Source organism: Salmo trutta, chromosome 5, assembly GCF_901001165.1.
Source record: "Salmo trutta chromosome 5, fSalTru1.1, whole genome shotgun sequence".
NCBI classification, from domain to species: Eukaryota; Metazoa; Chordata; class Actinopteri; order Salmoniformes; family Salmonidae; genus Salmo; species Salmo trutta.
The window spans coordinates 67,116,144-67,136,531 of NC_042961.1; the positions used below are offsets into that span (position 1 = coordinate 67,116,144).

At 39.5% G+C, this 20,388-nt stretch overlaps 1 protein-coding gene and 1 long non-coding RNA gene across 4 annotated transcripts in view; one reads left to right on the forward strand and one right to left on the reverse strand.

Annotated features, from left to right (window-relative positions):
- LOC115194903 (endonuclease domain-containing 1 protein) overlaps window positions 1–20,388 on the reverse strand; it is a 120,406-nt gene that overhangs the window by 35,396 nt on the left and 64,622 nt on the right. For 2 of the 3 annotated variants that reach the window (XR_003878552.1, XM_029754818.1), the window contains exon 2: window positions 19,699–19,767. Coding sequence is in view for 2 of the 3 variants with exons in the window: in XM_029754818.1 (XP_029610678.1) it covers window positions 19,699–19,767 (69 nt within the window). In the remaining variant the exon portion in view is untranslated. Of the gene's footprint in view, window positions 1–19,698; window positions 19,768–20,084; window positions 20,333–20,388 lie in introns of all 3 variants that reach the window. The other variant, XM_029754820.1, reaches the window with a different exon arrangement.
- Window positions 1–20,388, forward strand: part of LOC115194918 (uncharacterized) — an 88,631-nt gene that overhangs the window by 23,892 nt on the left and 44,351 nt on the right. The gene's annotated exons all lie outside the window — the stretch shown is intronic.

Below are 20,388 nucleotides of genomic sequence, written 5' to 3' on the forward strand. Positions count from 1 at the left end.
TCTGATATGTGTATTTATACTACAACAGTACCCTATGATATGTGTATTTATACTACCACAGCACCCAACCCTCGGATATGTGTATTTATACTACCACAGTACCCAACCCTCTGATATGTGTATTTATACTACAACAGTACCCTATGATATGTGTATTTATACTACCACAGCACCCAACCCTCGGATATGTGTATTTATACTACCACAGTACCCAACCCTCTGATATGTGTATTTATACTACCACAGTACCCTCTGATATGTGTATTTATAGTACCACAGTACCCTCTGATACGAGTATTTACACTACCATAGTACACAACCTTCTGATATGTGTATTCATACTACAACATTACCCACTGATATGTGTATTTATACTACCACAGTACCCTCTGCTATGTGTATTTATACTACTACAGTACCCTCTAATATGTGTATTTATACTACCACAGTACCCTCTGATATGTGTATTTATACTACCACAGTATCCTCTGATATCTGTATTTATACTACCACAGTACCCTCTGATATGTGTATTTATACTACCAGAGTACCCAACCTTCTGATATGTGTATTTATACTACCACAGCACCCAACCCTCTGATATGTGTATTTCTACTACCACAGTACCCTGTGATATGTGTATTTATACTACCACAGTACCCTCTGATATGTGTATTTATACTACCACAGTACCCAACACTCTGATATGTGTGTTTATACTACCACAGTACCCTCTGATATGAGTATTTCTACTACCACAGTACCCTCTGATATGTGGATTTATACTACAGCAGTACCCACTGATATTTGTATTTATACTACCCCAGTACCCTCTGATATGTGTATTCATACTACCAGAGTACCCTCTGATATATGTATTTATACTACCACAGCACCCAACACTCTGATATGTGTATTTATACTACCACAGCACCCAACACTCTGATATGTGTATTTATACTACCACAGTACCCAACCCTCTAATATTTGTATTTATACTACCACAGTACCCTCTGATATGTGTATTTATACTACCACTGTACCCAACCCTCTGATATGTGTATTTATACTACCACAGTACCCAACACTCTGATATGTGTATTTATACTACCACAGTACCCAACCCTCTGATATGTGTATTTATACTACCACAGTACCCTCTGATATGTGTATTTATACTACCACAGTACCCTCTGATATGTGTATTTATACTACCACAGTACCCAACACTCTGGTATGTGTATTTATAATCCCACAGCACCCAACCCTCTGATATGAGTATTTATACTACCACAGTACCCTCTGAAATATGATTTATACTACCACAGTACCCTCTGATATGTGTATTTATACTACCACAGTACACTCTGATATGTGTATTTGTGCTATGACAGTACCCTCTGATATGTGTATTTATTCTACCACAGTACCCAACCCTCTGATATGTGTATTTATACTACCACAGTACCCTCAGATATGTGTAATTATACTACCACAGTACCCATCCTCCTGATATGTGTATTTATACTACCACAGTACCCTCTGATATGTGTATTTATACTACCACAGTACCCAACCCTCTGCTATGTGCATTTATACTACCACAGTACCCAACACTCAGATATGTGTATTTATACTACCACAGTACCCAACCCTCTGATATTTGTATTTATACTACCACAGTACCCTCTGATATGTGTATTTATACTACCACAGTACCCTCTGATATGTGTATTTATACTACCACAGTACCCAACCCTCTGATATTTGTATTTATACTACCACAGTACCCAACCCTCAGATATGTGTATTTATACTACCACAGTACCCAACCCTCTGATATGTGTATTTATACTATCACAGTACCCTCTGATATGTGTATTTATACTACCACAGTACCCTCTGATATGTGTATTTATACTAACACAGTACCCAACCCTCTGATATGTGTATTTATACTACCACAGTACCCTCAGATATGTGTATCTATACTACCACAGTACCCAACCCTCTGATGTTTGTATTTATACTACCATAGTACCCAACCCTCTGATATTTGTATTTATACTACCACAGTACCCAACCCTGTAATATGTGTATTTATACTACCACAGTACCCTCTGATATGTGTATTTATACTACCACAGTACCCAACCCTCTAATATTTGTATTTATACTACCACAGTACCCTCTGATATGTGTATTTATACTACCACAGTACCCTCTGATATGTGTATTTATACTACCACAGTACCCAACACTCTGGTATGTGTATTTATAATCCCACAGCACCCAACCCTCTGATATGAGTATTTATACTACCACAGTACCCTCTGAAATATGATTTATACTACCACAGTACCCTCTGATATGTGTATTTATACTACCACAGTACCCTCTGATATGTGTATTTATACTACCACAGTACCCAACCCTCTGATATTTGTATTTATACTACCACAGTACCCAACCCTCAGATATGTGTATTTATACTACCACAGTACCCAACCCTCTGATATGTGTATTTATACTACCACAGTACCCTCAGATATGTGTATTTATAATTCCACAGTACCCAACCCTCTGATATGTGTATTTATACTACCACAGTACCCAACCTTCTGATATTTGTATTTATACTACCACAGTACCCAACCCTCTGAAATGTGTATTTATACTACCACAGTACCCTCTGATATGTGTATTTATACTACCACAGTACCCTCTGATATGTGTATTTATACTACCACAGTACCCAACCCTCTGAAATGTGTATTTATACTACCACAGTACCCTCTGATATGTGTATTTATACTACCACAGTACCCTCTGATATGTGTATTTATACTACCACAGTACCCAACACTCTGATATGTGTATATATACTACCACAGTACCCAACCCTCTGATATGTGTATTTATACTACCACAGTACCCTCTGATATGTGTATTTATACTACCACAGTACCCCCTGATATGTGTATTTATACTACCACAGTACCCAACCCTCTGATATGTGTATTTATACTACCACAGTAACCTCTGATATGTGTATTTATACTACTACAGTACCTTCTGATATGTATATTTATACTACCACAGTACCCAACACTATGCTGTCCTATTCATTCTGATATCATATTCATATAGCAGGTGGGGGCAGCCCAGGGTCAGAGGTCATCAGTTAGTGACTACTTTGAGAGTTGTTTTTCTTCTCTCATGATCTATCAATGCCTCAGGATGTCACTGAGTAAACATTATCTAACTGAATGATTAACTATTCTCTCATGATATTCGGGAGAAGATGTGTCTGAATTAAAGAGAGGACCTGGCACAGAGGTAGTCCTGTCTGGTATAATTCGTGGTCAAGACTGGACAAGGAGGGTTGGATAAACTCCTCTGTATGAAGATGAGTCCTGTCTGGTATAATTAGTGGTCAGACTGGACAAGGAGGGTTGGATAAACTCCTCTGTATGTGGAACAGGTGGAACTATTTAGAATGTGTAACAATCAAACCTCCCTATTGGCTGTGTTCCACATTCTAAAGTAGAACCATCATTTTACTTGCTGAAATATTGTCCAGAAATGACCTCATTGGACAGAAAGGGAAACTCCTCCCCACACGCATGTTGAACAAATATAACCATCAGCTACAGTAGGTGAGTCACACGTTATTAGTTACAGCAGTTTCCATGGAAACATACAGAGGAGTTTATGCAAATCAACCCTATCTGTCTTGCCACCTGAAGGAGGAGTCTCTGAAAACCTATTTAAAGCAGTCTGTCCTGACTCAGCTCAGAAGTCTCCAATCTACCAACTGGTCTCTGTAACTTCATTTTTGTCTCTGTGGTGTACAGTCTTCAGGTGATGATGGGGGTATTGAATCATCTCTCTGCTCTCCTCCTTCTCTCTCTCTTTCCTCCTGCTCTCTCTCATGTAGTGGAGAAGTTCAGTGATGTTCCACAGTGCCAGAATTTCTTCCTGGATGGGACAACTCCAAATCTCCCGGGTATTTTGGTTGATGGGACGGTCCAGAACCAGAACCGCTACAAGCCGATCTGCCAGTTGTTCAACACAATCTACAGGTTTGCAACTCTCTACGACACGACCAACAGGATCCCTGTGTTCTCAGCCTACACCTTCACTGGTCCTCCTACAGACCCCAGACCAGATGATCCCTGGAAGATCGAGCCACAGGTAGTAATAATGTTTTGTCATATAACATAACATTTGTATTTGTTTACTGCTATAAATCACAGACAGTTATGTTACAGAATATAGAACTTCCACTATGGAGGGTATAGAGACCTGATTGTGACCCCCCCCCCCCCAGAAAATACAGAAAACTTGTGAGTGAATGTATGACTGTTGTTTCCTGCAGCTCGACGGGGTAAACAATCCTGTAATGCAGAATATAGGAGGAGTCCATTACGAACACCAGGCTGGGAACTACGACTATGGAAACCCATTAGATAATCATTATGTGAACAGAGGTCACCTCTTCCCAAATTCACATGCTCATAACCTTGATACTCAGAAGTCCACCTTTACCCTGACCAACATCGTTCCCCAGGACGTCAAATTCAACAATGGCAGCTGGAGAGAAATGGAGGAAAATGTCAGAGGAAAGCTGATGAAGGACTGTATTAATAACAACGGGAAGATAGAAGCCTATGTGGTGACTGGAGCAGTTCCCAGTAAGAACAAAACGCTGAACAACCGAGTGAACATCCCAGAGCTCATGTGGACAGCCTACTGCTGTTACAGCAGGAATATGAACAAGCGGATAGCCGAAGCACACTGGCAGTGGAACACGAATTTAAACGTGAATCCAGTAACCTTGGGAAAACTCGAAGAGATGTTGAACAAACATCACAAAGGTAAAGGTGTTCTTGTCAAGGTGTTCCCAACAAATTGTCCAAGATAACCTGAACCTACCACTTCCCCCTGACCCAGAAGATTGTCCAAGATAACCTGAACCTACGACTTCCCCCTGACCCAGAAGATTGTCCAAGATAACCTGAACCTACCACTTCCCCCTGACCCAGAAGATTGTCCAAGATAACCTGAACCTACCACTTCCCCCTGACCCAGAAGATTGTCCAAGATAACCTGAACCTACCACTTCCCCCTGACCCAGATGGAAGAATTTATTCCGTAGTGAGGAATCTTTACAATTCCATGAGAAATAGATCTGGAAGGTTCTTTGGATGATCTGGGTACAGATGATCACAGTTTGTTGATATGCTGTCATTACGGTTAAAGTCATGAATATCAGGGTTAAATTGGTAATGAGGGTTGTAATGGTAGTGAGGGTTGTAATGGTAGTGAGGGTTGTAATGGTAATGAGGGTTGTAATGGTAGTGAGGGTTGTAATGGTAATGGTAGTGAGGGTTATAATGGTAATGAGGGTTAAATTGGTAATGAGGGTTGTAATGGTAATGAGGGTTGTAATGGTAGTGACGGTTGTAATGGTAATGAGGGTTGTAATGGTAGTGAGGGTTGTAAGGGTAATGAGGGTGGTAATGGTAATGAGGGTTATAATGGTAATGAGGGTTATAATGGTTACATGTCAACATATGTACTCTTTCAATTGTAATACTTTTCTCTTCTATGTCTATATATATCTATAGTCTACACTCTATCAAATATAAAAAGAGATACTGTTATATGTTCTGAATGTAATTCTATCACTGTTACCATAGAGATACTATTATATGTTCTGAATGTAATTCTATCACTGTTACCATAGAGATACTATTATATGTTCTGAATGTAATTCTATCACTGTTACCATAGAGATACTATTATATGTTCTGAATGTAATTCTATCACTGTTACCATAGAGATACTATTATATGTTCTGAATGTAATTCTATCACTGTTACCATAGAGATACTATTATATGTTCTGAATGTAATTCTATCACTGTTACCATAGAGATACTATTATATGTTCTGAATGTAATTCTATCACTGTTACCATAGAGATACTATTATATGTTCTGAATGTAATTCTATCACTGTTACCATAGAGATACTATTATATGTTCTGAATGTAATTCTATCACTGTATGTATCCATCTTCTTCCCATCTGAAGGAATAAACATCTATAATGAATGAAGCCTGTGAGAGTCTGGTGTTTTGTTCTCATAGTGTTTAAATATATCCAAGTGACTCCAAAATGTTCCAATTCAACATTAGACAACGTTATTTGAGCTAAAAACATAAATGATTGAAAGTACTCTTTTAGTTGTTGGTTTATCATTCAAACTTTGCCGTAACTATGTGTCCAACCAGCTATGGTCCAGCATACCAGCTAACTACCATGTCTCTAAACATACCTGGAGCTGGTCAAGAAGCTACCATGTCTCTAAACATACCTGGAGCTGGTCAATAAGCTACCATGTCTCTAAACATACCTGGAGCTGGTCAAGAAGCTACCATGTCTCTAAACATACCTGGAGCTGGTCAAGAAGCTACCATGTCTCTAAACATACCTGGAGCTGGTCAAGAAGCTACCATGTCTCTTAACATACCTGGAGCTGGTCAAGAAGCTATCATGTCTCAAAACATACCTGGAGCTGGTCAAGGAGGATTTTCAAGCTGTGTTCTTGAATCATCTCCCCAGCAGGTGGCAGCCTTGTTCCAGTTTTCAAACCTCCACTCCATGAGCTCTGTGAACAGATATTTTATACTTTTGATTGATTGATTGATTGATATATGTCCAATTAGTCTCCATCATCTGTGTTTAGATCTATTATCCATATCATTGATAATTAGCATTTTTGCATTCAGTTACGCTAAACCAGCAGACTAAAAACAGATTGTGAGACTTTTCATCCCACTTTCATCTACACTTGAATCAGGAAATGTTCCTCTTTGTCCACGTCCACAAACAATAAACACTATTATTTCTCATCAAAATGTCACTGGTTGAACTGCTGTAAAAATAAATACAAATGTTTCCCTGCATTCAGTGGAAGGCAACTAAAGACACACCTGACGCTGAGGTAAGAGAGACAGACTGACCTGACGCTGAGGTAAGAGAGACAGACTGACCTGACGCTGAGGTAAGAGAGACAGACTGACCTGACGCTGAGGTAAGAGAGACAGACTGACCTGATGCTGAGGTCAGAGAGACAGACTGACCTGACGCTGAGGTAAGAGAGACAGACTGACCTGACGCTGAGGTCAGAGAGACAGACTGACCTGATGCTGAGGTAAGAGAGACAGACTGACCTGACGCTGAGGTAAGAGAGACAGACTGACCTGACGCTGAGTTTAGAGAGACAGACTGACCTGATGCTGAGGTCAGAGAGACAGACTGACCTGACGCTGAGGTAAGAGAGACAGACTGACCTGACGCTGAGGTCAGAGAGACAGACTGACCTGACGCTGAGGTAAGAGAGACAGACTGACCTGACGCTGAGGTCAGAGAGACAGACTGACCTGATGCTGAGGTAAGAGAGACAGACTGACCTGACGCTGAGGTAAGAGAGACAGACTGACCTGACGCTGAGTTTAGAGAGACAGACTGACCTGATGCTGAGGTCAGAGAGACAGACTGACCTGACGCTGAGGTAAGAGAGACAGACTGACCTGATGCTGAGGTAAGAGATACAGACTGACCTGATGCTGAGGTAAGAGATACAGACTGACCTGATGCTGAGGTTAGAGATACAGACTGACCTTGGGGGATGAAAGAAGAACCAATGTTGGAAAAAGCTGATGTTTTTCCACAAGTGATTTCAGTAATACTCTGTGAAAGTAACAGCCCCTTCCGTTTTACTTCCGGGTCGTGTCCCCAAAACTTTTGAAATGGTTTGACGTTTATATCATAACATTTGTGAAAACACGGTCATTTACAATATATATATATATATATATATATATAATACATAATATGTTTTGGGTGAATTTACCTCTGCCTGGATTCCTTTTATGGATTATTTGGCTTGAAGACCATTGTGATGCGTTTTTGCCAATTGAAGACTATTCAGAAAGACAACAAAATACTACAATGCTACTTCCTGGAAAATGACCTGTCACTTTAGTAGTGTTAAGAAAAAAAACTTGGATGAGTAGGAGAGAGAGAGATGGCGGCAGAGATAGATAGAGAGATGGAGGCAGAGAGGGAGGCAAACAGAGATGCAGAGAGAGAGAGAGAGTCAGAGATAGATAGAGAGAGAGAGACAGACAGACAGAGAGAGAGACAGACAGAGAGAGAGAGACAGAGAGAGGTAGAGGTAGATAGAGAGAGAGAGAAAGAGGCAGAGATAGATATGCCATATATTCATTTGAGCCAGTTTCACAGCAAGAAAATAATCCTGCAGCAACAGGATATTGTAATTGTTTTGTGGTTTATAATTAACAGGGACTTATGTAGTGGGGAGAGAAGGGCGTGTTTCATAGTTTACAACCAATGTCTGTTCACTTGGGCGGGGCCTCTGAGTGAACAGGGTTTACCTTATCTCTCATTTAGAAGCTAAAATTACAATTCATCTTTTCACAAAAAGTTTCATATTTATACATTTAAATTGCACAACAATTCCATGTGAATCTGATAACTAGAATGTGTAGACTTTTCAAGATACAGTTTATGAGATGGAGGCAGAGATAGATAGAGAGCGAGGGAGGCAGAGAGATAGAATACGTCATATATTCATTTGAGACAGTTTCACACAGCAAGAAAATGATCCTGCAGCAACAGGAAATTGTAATTGTTATGTTGTTTATAATTAATGGACATTTTTTGTAGGGGTTGTTAAAAAAATGGTTAGGTCAAAAAAAGTCTGACATTTTTAAAGAAGAAAATACTAACTTTAGAAGCCATTTTAATCTGGAATACATTACAAATTAGCATTTCTTTCTGTGCAGGAAAATTCCTTCAACAACAGGATGATCAAATTAAGATACGGCTCCTGTAGGTTTCACAGCAGTATTTCGTTCCAAGCAGGTTTTTCAGTTTTTACAGCAAACAAAAAGAAAATACAGTTTTACAATGTACAAAATACAATAAATATCATATCTGGTGTCAGAGATATGATGCAAAACGTACGTTCAGAGTGTCAAGATCCAGACGGGTTTGAGCGCTATCAGGAGAACCTTCCTTGGGAACCTAAATATAGACAGATACACAGACAGAATGACAGACAGACAGAATGACAGACAGACAGACACACAGGCAGAATGACAGACAGATACACAGACAGACAGACAGACAGACAGACAGACAGACAGACAGACAGACAGAATGACAGACAGACAGATACACAGACAGAATGACAGACAGACAGAATGACAGACAGACAGAATGACAGACAGACAGATACACAGACAGACAGAATGACAGACAGACAGACACACAGGCAGAATGACAGACAGATACACAGACAGACAGACAGACAGACAGACAGACAGACAGACAGACAGACAGACAGACAGACAGACAGACAGACAGACAGACAGACAGAATGACAGACAGACAGATACACAGACAGAATGACAGACAGACAGAATGACAGACAGACAGACAGACAGACACACAGACCGAGTGGTGAAGTTCAGTGACGTTGTAGATTGTGAGAAGTTCTTCATGGATGAGATAACTCCTTAAAACCATCGTCATGTTTTATCAGTGGACCCAGCTCTGCCAGCTGACTTTAACAACCCATCACTTATTGTCTATAGGAGAGGTTGCAATTTACACGACAAATTGGTCCATGCCAAACTGCCAGCCACAAAAGAAAACGAGCCAGGCTCTTTACGCCCTCTTCTGAATGGTAGCTATAAATGCAGATGCTGAGCTCAGTACAACAATATGATGAAGTGTGAATGTTTCTACCACCCACATACAGGAAAACAGGTCCAAATAAATGACATCATTACCTGGTCCACCACCCATGTTACCTGCATTATTACATGTCCATGTGGGCTGTGTTATGTAGGTAAAACCTCTCGTTATCTCAGAGAATTAGTGAACATAAAAGTTAAATCAGGAGTAAAGACAGGGATTATCCAGTCGCAGTACATTGTAATGACCTAAAACATGACATTTCTACCTTTAGGTTGTGAGACATAGAGAAAGTCAAGATATCAGACAGGGGAGGTGATATAACACTGAGCTAATGAGAATGTTTTGGGATTTTCACCCTCCAGACATTATTCCCTAAAGGTCTTAATGATGAAATGTCCATGCATGTTATGTTGTAAATGTGAACATGAATTAATGCCTCCACTTCAGACTACTCTGACGTTTTTTCTTGAACGGAACCCAATAATTTATGAAAACTTTCTTGATGGGCCAGCCCTCCCATTAGGCCGTCGCCTATGGCAGCACTTGTCTGCCGCCCTCCGGTGCCCCTGTTCGGTCACTACACCGCCCGCGGCGCCCCGCCACCAGCTCATAGTGTTGCTACAGTCCCCCCCCACCCCATTCCCCCTTCTCCCGAAGTTCATACCACTATCCTTGGTAGCTATGGTGATGTGTGTGTTTATATCTCCTGAAGTTCATACCACTATCCTTGGTAGCTATGGTGATGTGTGTTTATATCTCCTGAAGTTCATACCACTATCCTTGGTAGCTATGGTGATGTGTGTGTTTATATCTCCTGAAGTTCATACCACTATCCTTGGTAGCTATGGTGATGTGTGTGTTTATATCTCCTGAAGTTCATACCACTATCCTTGGTAGCTATGGTGATGTGTGTGTTTATATCTCCTGAAGTTCATACCACTATCCTTGGTAGCTATGGTGATGTGTGTGTTTATATCTCCTGAAGTTCCTACCACTATCCTTGGTAGCTATGGTGATGTGTGTTTATATCTCCCGAAGTTCATACCACTATCCTTGGTAGCTATGGTGATGTGTGTGTTTATATCTCCCGAAGTTCATACCACTATCCTTGGTAGCTATGGTGATGTGTGTGTTTATATCTCCTGAAGTTCATACCACTATCCTTGGTAGCTATGGTGATGTGTGTGTTTATATCTCCTGAAGTTCATACCACTATCCTTGGTAGCTATGGTGATGTGTGTGTTTATATCTCCCGAAGTTCATACCACTATCCTTGGTAGCTATGGTGATGTGTGTGTTTATATCTCCTGAAGTTCATACCACTATCCTTGGTAGCTATGGTGATGTGTGTGTTTATGGGATTATCCAATTATGAAACATTAATAAATGAATCTGCCAAATAAATGATTGTATTTTTTGTAAGTGTGTGAGTGAGGAAGACGATTACATTTACATTTTACATTTACGTCATTTAGCAGACGCTCTTATCCAGAGTGACTTACAAATTGGTGCATTCACCTTATGATATCCAGTGGAACAACCACTTTACAATAGTGCATCTAAATCATTTTTTTTGGGGGGGGGGGGGGTTAGAAGGATTACTTTATCCTATCCCAGCTATTCCTTAAAGAGGTGGGGTTTCAGGTGTCTCCGGAAGGTGGTGATTGACTCCGCTGTCCTGGCGTCGTGAGGGAGCTTGTTCCACCATTGGGGTGCCAGAGCAGCGAACAGTTTTGACTGGGCTGAGCGGGAACTGTGCTTCCTCAGAGGTAGGGAGGCGAGCAGGCCAGAGGTGGATGAGGTGCCCTTCTTTGGGTGTAGGGCCTGATCAGAGCCTGAAGGTACGGAGGTGCCGTTCCCCTCACAGCTCCGTAGGAGATGCGAGCTTCAACTGGAAGCCAGTGGAGTGTGCGGAGAAGCGGGGTGATTAGTGATTAAGACAGTAACCTAACCTGTTAACGTTAGTGATTAAGACAGTAACCTAACCTGTTAACGTTAGTGATTAAGACAGTAACCTAACCTGTTAACGTTAGTGATTAAGACAGTAACCTAACCTGTTAACGTTAGTGATTAAGACAGTAACCTAACCTGTTAACGTTAGTGATTAAGACAGTAACCTAACCTGTTAACGTTAGTGATTAAGACAGTAACCTAACCTGTTAACGTTAGTGATTAAGACAGTAACCTAACCTGTTAACGTTAGTGATTAAGACAGTAACCTAACCTGTTAACGTTAGTGATTAAGACAGTAACCTAACCTGTTAACGTTAGTGATTAAGACAGTAACCTAACCTGTTAACGTTAGTGATTAAGACAGTAACCTAACCTGTTAACGTTAGTGATTAAGACAGTAACCTAACCTGTTAACGTTAGTGATTAAGACAGTAACCTAACCTGTTAACGTTAGTGATTAAGACAGTAACCTAACCTGTTAACGTTAGTGATTAAGACAGTAACCTAACCTGTTAACGTTAGTGATTAAGACAGTAACCTAACCTGTTAACGTTAGTGATTAAGACAGTAACCTAACCTGTTAACGTTAGTGATTAAGACAGTAACCTAACCTGTTAACGTTAGTGATTAAGACAGTAACCTAACCTGTTAACGTTAGTGATTAAGACAGTAACCTAACCTGTTAACGTTAGTGATTAAGACAGTAACCTAACCTGTTAACGTTAGTGATTAAGACAGTAACCTAACCTGTTAACGTTAGTGATTAAGACAGTAACCTAACCTGTTAACGTTAGTGATTAAGACAGTAACCTAACCTGTTAACGTTAGTGATTAAGACAGCAACCTAACCTGTTAACGTTAGTGATTAAGACAGCAACCTAACCTGTTAACGTTAGTGATTAAGACAGTAACCTAACCTGTTAACGTTAGCTAGCTACTACTAGTGGATATAATTTTAGATAAAAGTCATCTATAGAGATATAAAATAATTTGCTACCACGTGTCTAATAGACAAAAAATATCAGGAAGTGAATATAAAAATAAAAACTATGAGAAAAGAGGCACAATCTCTAAACCAAAGAAAATCTCTGGTGAAATGTATCAGTGTGTAGCAATGTCCATCAGCTGGTGTGGAGAATTACAAGCCTACGAGGACAGGCCATTCATTCACCGAGAACGACGAGCCCCCGTTAGCTGATTCTAGCAGCGAAGAGGACAAACCGTAGGAGTCCGAGCCATACACTTCCACCGATGATGACAGCTCTCTGGCTGGACAAGAACAGGTGGTCGAACCAGACCCAACTACACCTCCAAACAATGCCGGAGATGACCCTACTATCTTGGACCCAGACTCAGATTCGTCGCTCCCCATCCCCGGTGACAGTGGTGGTGCTGCTGCTAAATCCGACTCCCATACAAAAATCATAAAAGATCCCGGTGAGTTGCCAAAATATATGAATGGATCTTTACGGGATATGTTAGATCAGGCTGGGCCACATCAGGATAAGGAGGGGAATTTACCAAGAGATGAGGGGCAACGACAGTTTTCGGTGGCCAACTACAATAGGAGGATGGTGAACGGGGAGAGAGTGGAGAGACCAAGGCTTGTCTATTCCAAGAAAAACGATGCAGTCTTCTGTTTTTGCTGCAAACATTTTTCACAAGAGTGTAAATCTGCGCTGGTCAGGGATGGAACCAGGGACTGGAGGAATCAGTGACTCCTCCTCAGCCTCTCATGAGAAGTCGCATGACCACCCAGATAGTTTCCAGAGGTGGAAGGAGCTGGAGATCAGGCTGGTGTCCAAGCAACCTCACATGATTTGATTTCAGGACCATGGACAGCTCCCGAGAGAAAACATCGCTGACTGCAATGCAGCACCACAGCAGAGGAAAGAGGCCACTCTACACAATAAATACATGCTGATGTTGGACCATCACATTCAATATGGAAATAAACATCATTCATTAAGGCTGGGTCATTGACAGAAAGCTTATTTTACACTGCTACAGCGAAACGAGGCCCGCCATGCATTTATGAAAGCGCTTGTTTCCAAAGCTCAAATGATCTTACTGTATTTTACAGTTCTACAGGAATATTAAAATATATGTTCAATATGTTATATAAAAGTGTTATTTTTATTGTAATTGTAACATTTATGGGGTCGTTCCATGTGTGATAACAGGTGTGATATTATTAATCAGAAACCCGTTTTCCTACTGTAGGTAGTAGGTTGCATAGTGACAGCAACATTGTAACTCTCCGATGCAGCGGTTCAAGTTAAATTCCCTTCTGCCTGGTAAGGAACCTCCTATATGTACACGCGTCCATCCAACATGTTAACGGTCATAAACACACAATTACACTGATAATTGGAGCTTATTTCTTCATCCTCCAATAAATAAGTGGTGAGACTCCCTGTTTGACGGACACAATTATCCTCCATAGATGTCGGTATAGACATATACTCCAATACTGTCCCATGTACTGATTAAATACCTCCGTGTCTGGGAAGGGCTTGGTGTGTTTGGGTCTGATTAAATACCTCCGTGTCTGGGAAGGGCTTGGTGTGTTTGGTTCTGATTAAATACCTCCGTGTCTGGGAAGGGCTTGGTGTGTTTGGTTCTGATTAAATACCTCCGTGTCTGGGAAGGGCTTGGTGTGTTGGACTAAAACCAGGGCTCCAATTGACTGAGGGTATCACGTATCCTTTGTTAAAGAAAAGGGCAAAAATGATATCTATTGTTTGCTTTATATTTGTGAATAAATACATAAAACGTATCCAGATTATATCCAGCGGTCTATAACAATGCTTAACTCTGTGACGTCTTATGGTAGAAACAACCTCTAAAATGCAGAGAAAGACGGGACTCTGATGCAGATGGAGATAAATTGATTCCTCTCTATGACAATCTGAAGCTGAGCTGCAGCCTATAATATTGGAGGAGATAAAAAAATGGACTTTGCTATTCTGTCCCTATTAATTGAGCTTTTCTCTTTCTGAAAAGAGAAGATGTTTGTTTAAACCCAGGCAGCTTTTAAGGAAGCACTTCTGTTGTTGGGTTTTACAACGGACGAGAAGCCAGCAGTTGAAGCTTACAGTTTTCTGCGACAGTAGAGCCTCTGTCTGGGTGGAAAGGTCACTTTTGAAAGTGCCATGCTTAGATTCATCAGGATGTCTAATATGTCATTATTTTTCTCTCGTCTAGGATGGCAGAACATCCGGGACATTGGTGATTTTATCAATGTAATCAGATATACCAGGCTATGTTATTGACATTGAACTGATTATATAGCCTACTAACCAGATGTGTTAAATGGTGTTTAATTTGTAGCAGAGGACTATTAATTGGGCTGCTATTATGTTTTGTTCCTCCGACTTTTAGCTGAGAAAAAATGGACCCAAACACATTGGGGGGCAGAACGTCCAGGTCCGGTCCTGGAAGTGTTTAACACGTTTTATGTACACACTTTATTAGAACACTTATGAAATACACATTGTTATATTTGGTAACACATGTTTATTTCCCCTTGACTCCAACCCCATTCGATGTAATGTCTACATAAGGGTCCAAACGACAAAACACTCACACAGCTCTGAGGAAGGCCTTGAGGCCGATACGGACAGCTGAATAAAGAGCAGTGATACTAGCAAGAGCAGTGGGCTGGTTTCTCCTTTTTTATCAGTTTAACAACGTATAAAATACAACATTATTCAGAATATCAGATAACAGGACTTATTATCCAGCTGTGTATTGTTAGGTAGCTCTGGTCCAGGGTGTTATATCCATCAAGACGGTTCAGCACCATCAAGATGCACGTCACACCCTGGACCAGAGCTAATCATTAGGACGTAGTGCAACAACATATTCCAGTTAGATACATCCCTAATGGCCCCCTATTCCCTTTATAGTGCACTACAATAGGGTACCATATGGGAAGGAAATAAGTTCGTAATTACAACAAAGAACCACTGGGGGGCGACAGACAACAGTAGACAACTCTGTACAATAGAACATAAATACATAAATTACATTATAATGCCCATCACTGCAGAAAGTGTGTGTGTGTGTGTGTGTGTGTGTATGTGTGTGTGTGTGTGTGTGTGTGTGTGTGTGTGTGTGTGTGTGTGTGTGTGTGTATGTGTGTGTGTGTGTGTGTATGTCAGTATGACCACAGTTACAATGAAAATCACTTTGTTCAACAGACCTGGAGATATTGGTTTTTGATGGATCAGCAAATTGATTGGTGATTGATTGGTAACATGGTGAGTACAGGGTTCTCCATGTTTTCTCCCAGGTCAGTAATGTATTGCTTTGTCCCAAATGGAACCCTTTTCCCTATGTAGTGCACTACTTTAGACCAGGGCCTATTTGACCATTATTCCCTATGTAGTGCACTACTTTAGACCAGGACCTATTTGACCATTATTCCCTATGTAGTGCAGTACTTTAGGCCATACCTGCACTACATAAGGAATAGGGTGCCATTTGGGACACAGACACTAAGAATGGTTATTATTCCAGACAATGCAGGGCTGCGTTCAGTACATTAAAACTAAATAGAACGTTCAGTACATTAAAACTAAATAGAACGTTCAGTACATTACAACTAAATAGAACGTTCAGTACATTAAAACTAAATAGAACGTTCAGTACATTAAAACTAAATAGAACGTTCAGTACATTAAAACTAAATAGAACGTTCAGTACATTAAAACTAAATAGAACGTTCAGTACATTAAAACTAAATAGAACGTTCAATACATTAAAACTAAATAGAACGTTCAGTACATTAAAACTAAATAGAACGTTCAGAACATTAAAACTAAATAGAACGTTCAGTACATTAAAACTAAATAAAACGTTCAGTACATTAAAACTAAATAGAATGTTCAGTACATTAAAACTAAACAGAACGTTCAGTACATTAAAACTAAATAGAACGTTCAGTACATTAAAACTAAATAGAACGTTCAGTACATTAAAACTAAATAGAACGTTCAGTACATTAAAACTAAATAGAACGTTCAGTACATTAAAACTAAATAGAACGTTCAGTACATTAAAACTAAATAGAACGTTCAGTACATTAAAACTAAATAGAACGTTCAGTACATTAAAACTAAATAGAACGTTCAGTACATTAAAACTAAATAGAACGTTCAGTACATTAAAACTAAATAGAACGTTCAGTACATTAAAACTAAATAGAACGTTCAGTACATTAAAACTAAATAGAACGTTCAGTACATTAAAACGTAGTGGAGCGTTCAGTTGAATAGAAATGGTGCTGTACTGAACAACCAGCTGAAGAAATGGGGAGTGGTTGGGTTGTGGGTTCAAGATGCATCGTTGCCCTTAAAACACGTCACTTAACGCTTCAATCCACACCCGGCAGACCCACTGAACGGAACAAAGCTGAGAAAAGATTAGGGACCTGCTTTGTGTACTGTACAAGACTCATATTGTCTAACAATGATCACATTTTCAATCCCTGTTCAACCTCACTTGAACCAGGAAATACACATTTTAATATTCCCCTTTTTTCCAAGTCCAAAGACAACAAAGAGCCCCATTGTTGAGCTGCTATCCACCAACAACTACATGAAATAGATTTGTCTGCTCTTCAGTGGAAGACATCAAGTCAGAGCTGATCCTCACTACCAGGGTAGCAGGTTAATGTCCACTACCTGCTGCTGACTAAAGGTCTATTCTCTTTTCACAACACATTCAAATGTTATTTCATTATTTTTAATAAGAAGGATGAAATATATATTAAAAAATAACATTGTAATCACATGCAAAGTGAGTCCAGGCTAAGCAGTAATTATTTTAGAGATTTGTTTCAAAATACATTTGTAGGAAGTTGATCCTGAGATTAACATGATGTATGTTATTGAATTATCATGTATGATGTTGATCACAGCTTGAATTTCAGATCAGGTCAAATCTAATCTCAACACCCAAAACCAAATCAGCTACTCGGTTATATTCTTTAAGAATCAATAGGTACATATCATTCATTTAAAAGTCCAAAAAAAGGAGACAAATACAACAGGTAGGTAATAACCTTTGACCCCAACAGAGGAACAGACACAGTCATCATCATAGACACAATGATCATGTTCATCCCCATCCCTGAGGAGAAGCGCTCTCGGAGTATCACCTTTTCGCCGCTTATTTGGGATCCCCTGGACATCACCACCGTCCTCACCTTTTTTTTTTTTTTTGTAACTAGTTAACTAGTTTAGACATTACCACTCTTTAACTAGTTTAGACATTACAACTCTTTAACTAGTTTAGACATTACAACTCTTTAACTAGTTTAGACATTACAACTCTTTAACTAGTTTAGACATTACAACTCTTTAACTAGTTTAGACATTACAACTCTTTAACTAGTTTAGACATTACAACTCTTTAACTAGTTTAGACATTACAACTCTTTAACTAGTTTAGACATTAATAACTCATTAACTAGTTTAGACATTATAACTATTTAACTAGTTTAGACATTACAACTCAACAACTAGTTTAGACATTACAACTCAACAACTAGTTTAGACATTATAACTATTTAACTAGTTTAGACATTACAACTCAACAACTAGTTTAGACATTATAACTATTTAACTAGTTTAGACATTACAACTCTATAACTAGTTTAGACATTACAACTCTTCAACTAGTTTAGACATTACAACTCTAACTAGTTTAGACATTACAACTCTTTAACTAGTTTAGACATTACAACTCTAACTAGTTTAGACATTATAACTCTTTAACTAGTTCAGACATTACAACTCAACAACTAGTTTAGACATTACAACTCTAACTAGTTTAGACATTACAACTAACTAGTTTAGACATTACAACTCTTTAACTAGTTTAGACATTACAACTCTTTAACTAGTTTAGACATTACAACTCAACAACTAGTTTAGACATTACAACTATTTAACTAGTTTAGACATTACAACTCTTTAACTAGTTTAGACATTACAACTAACTAGTTTAGACATTACAACTCTTTAACTAGTTCAGACATTACAACTCTTTAACTAGTTTAGACATTACAACTCTTTAACTAGTTTAGACATTACAACTCTAACTAGTTTAGACATTACAACTCAACAACTAGTTTAGACATTACAACTATTTAACTAGTTTAGACATTACAACTCTAACTAGTTTAGACATTACAACTCTTTAACTAGTTTAGACATTACAACTCTAACTAGTTCAGACATTACAACTCTTTAACTAGTTTAGACATTACAACTCAACAACTAGTTTAGACATTACAACTCAACAACTAGTTTTCGGCGCTTATTTGGGATCCCCTGGACATCATCACCTTTCTGTTTCAAGATGTCTTGACAGTGAGTTTTTTTAGATTTTTTGTTTTTTTTATCTTTTTTGTCTTTATCCTTATCTTCTAGACACTGATCTGGGAACACCTCGACAACACCATCACCATGGTAATGCTCCTTCAACAACTTCTCATACAGCTTTGCCAAGGTAATGGGGTCCAATACTTTTTTTTCCGGTTCCTTTTTGTTCTCCCCCCAGTGTGCTCCAGCTATCCACTTGTCCTTCTCACTGTTGTAACAGCAGAAGGCTGTCCACAGGTGAGACGGGATGTTGACTCGTTCCTTCAGTTTGTTGTTGAAGCTGGGAACTGCTCCAGTCACCACATAGGCTTCTGTCTTGTTGTTGTTCTTACAGTTAATCTCAAGAGATTTTCTGACTCTGCACTCCATATCATTCCAGCTGCCATTGTTGAAGGAACTTGCCTGGGGAACGGCGTTTGTCAGGGTGAAAGTGGACCTCTTGGCAGCATCATCAGGTGCGTACGAACATGGGAACAGGTGACCTCTGTCCAGACCCAGTCTGTTATTTTTGTAGTCTGCGTCCACAGCCTGGTGGTCGACTCTTATATCTATATTATTATTAAGCTCCTTCACCTTCTTGTCACCTTGGGTTTTCATCTCTTTTATATCTATATCTTCAAGCTGCAGAAACATCAGTCAGACATTAAAACTTTAACTAGTTTAGACATTAAAACTCTTTAACTAGTTTAGACATTAATAACTCATTAACAAGTTCAATTTAACAACCCAGACTTAAGCTGAAAGCGATTGCACCAAAAAGTCATGTCTCAAAGATACTGTATGTCTATAGCAGTAAACAAATACACATGTTGAATGAATAGAGATTAGAACTACCTGGGGCTCGATCATCCAGGACTGACTTGGTAACATAACTGTCTGTGATATATACCAGTAAACAAATACAAATGTTATGTTATATGACAAAACATTAGTCCTACCTGGGGCTCAATCATCCAGGGATCATTTGGTCTACCCTTTGTATTACCAGTGAAGGTGTAGGCTGAGAACACAGGGATCCTGTTGGTCGTGTCGTAGAGAGTTGCAAACCTGTAGATGTTGTTGAACAACTGGCAAATCAGCTTGTAGCGTTTCTGTTTCTGGACTGTCCCACCAACCAAAACACCTGGGAGATTTGGAGTTGTCCCATTCATGAAGAACTCCTGGCACTGTGGATCAAACCTCTTCACTACATGAGAGAGAGCAGGAGGAAGGAGAGAGAGGAGGAGGAGAGTAGAGAGATGA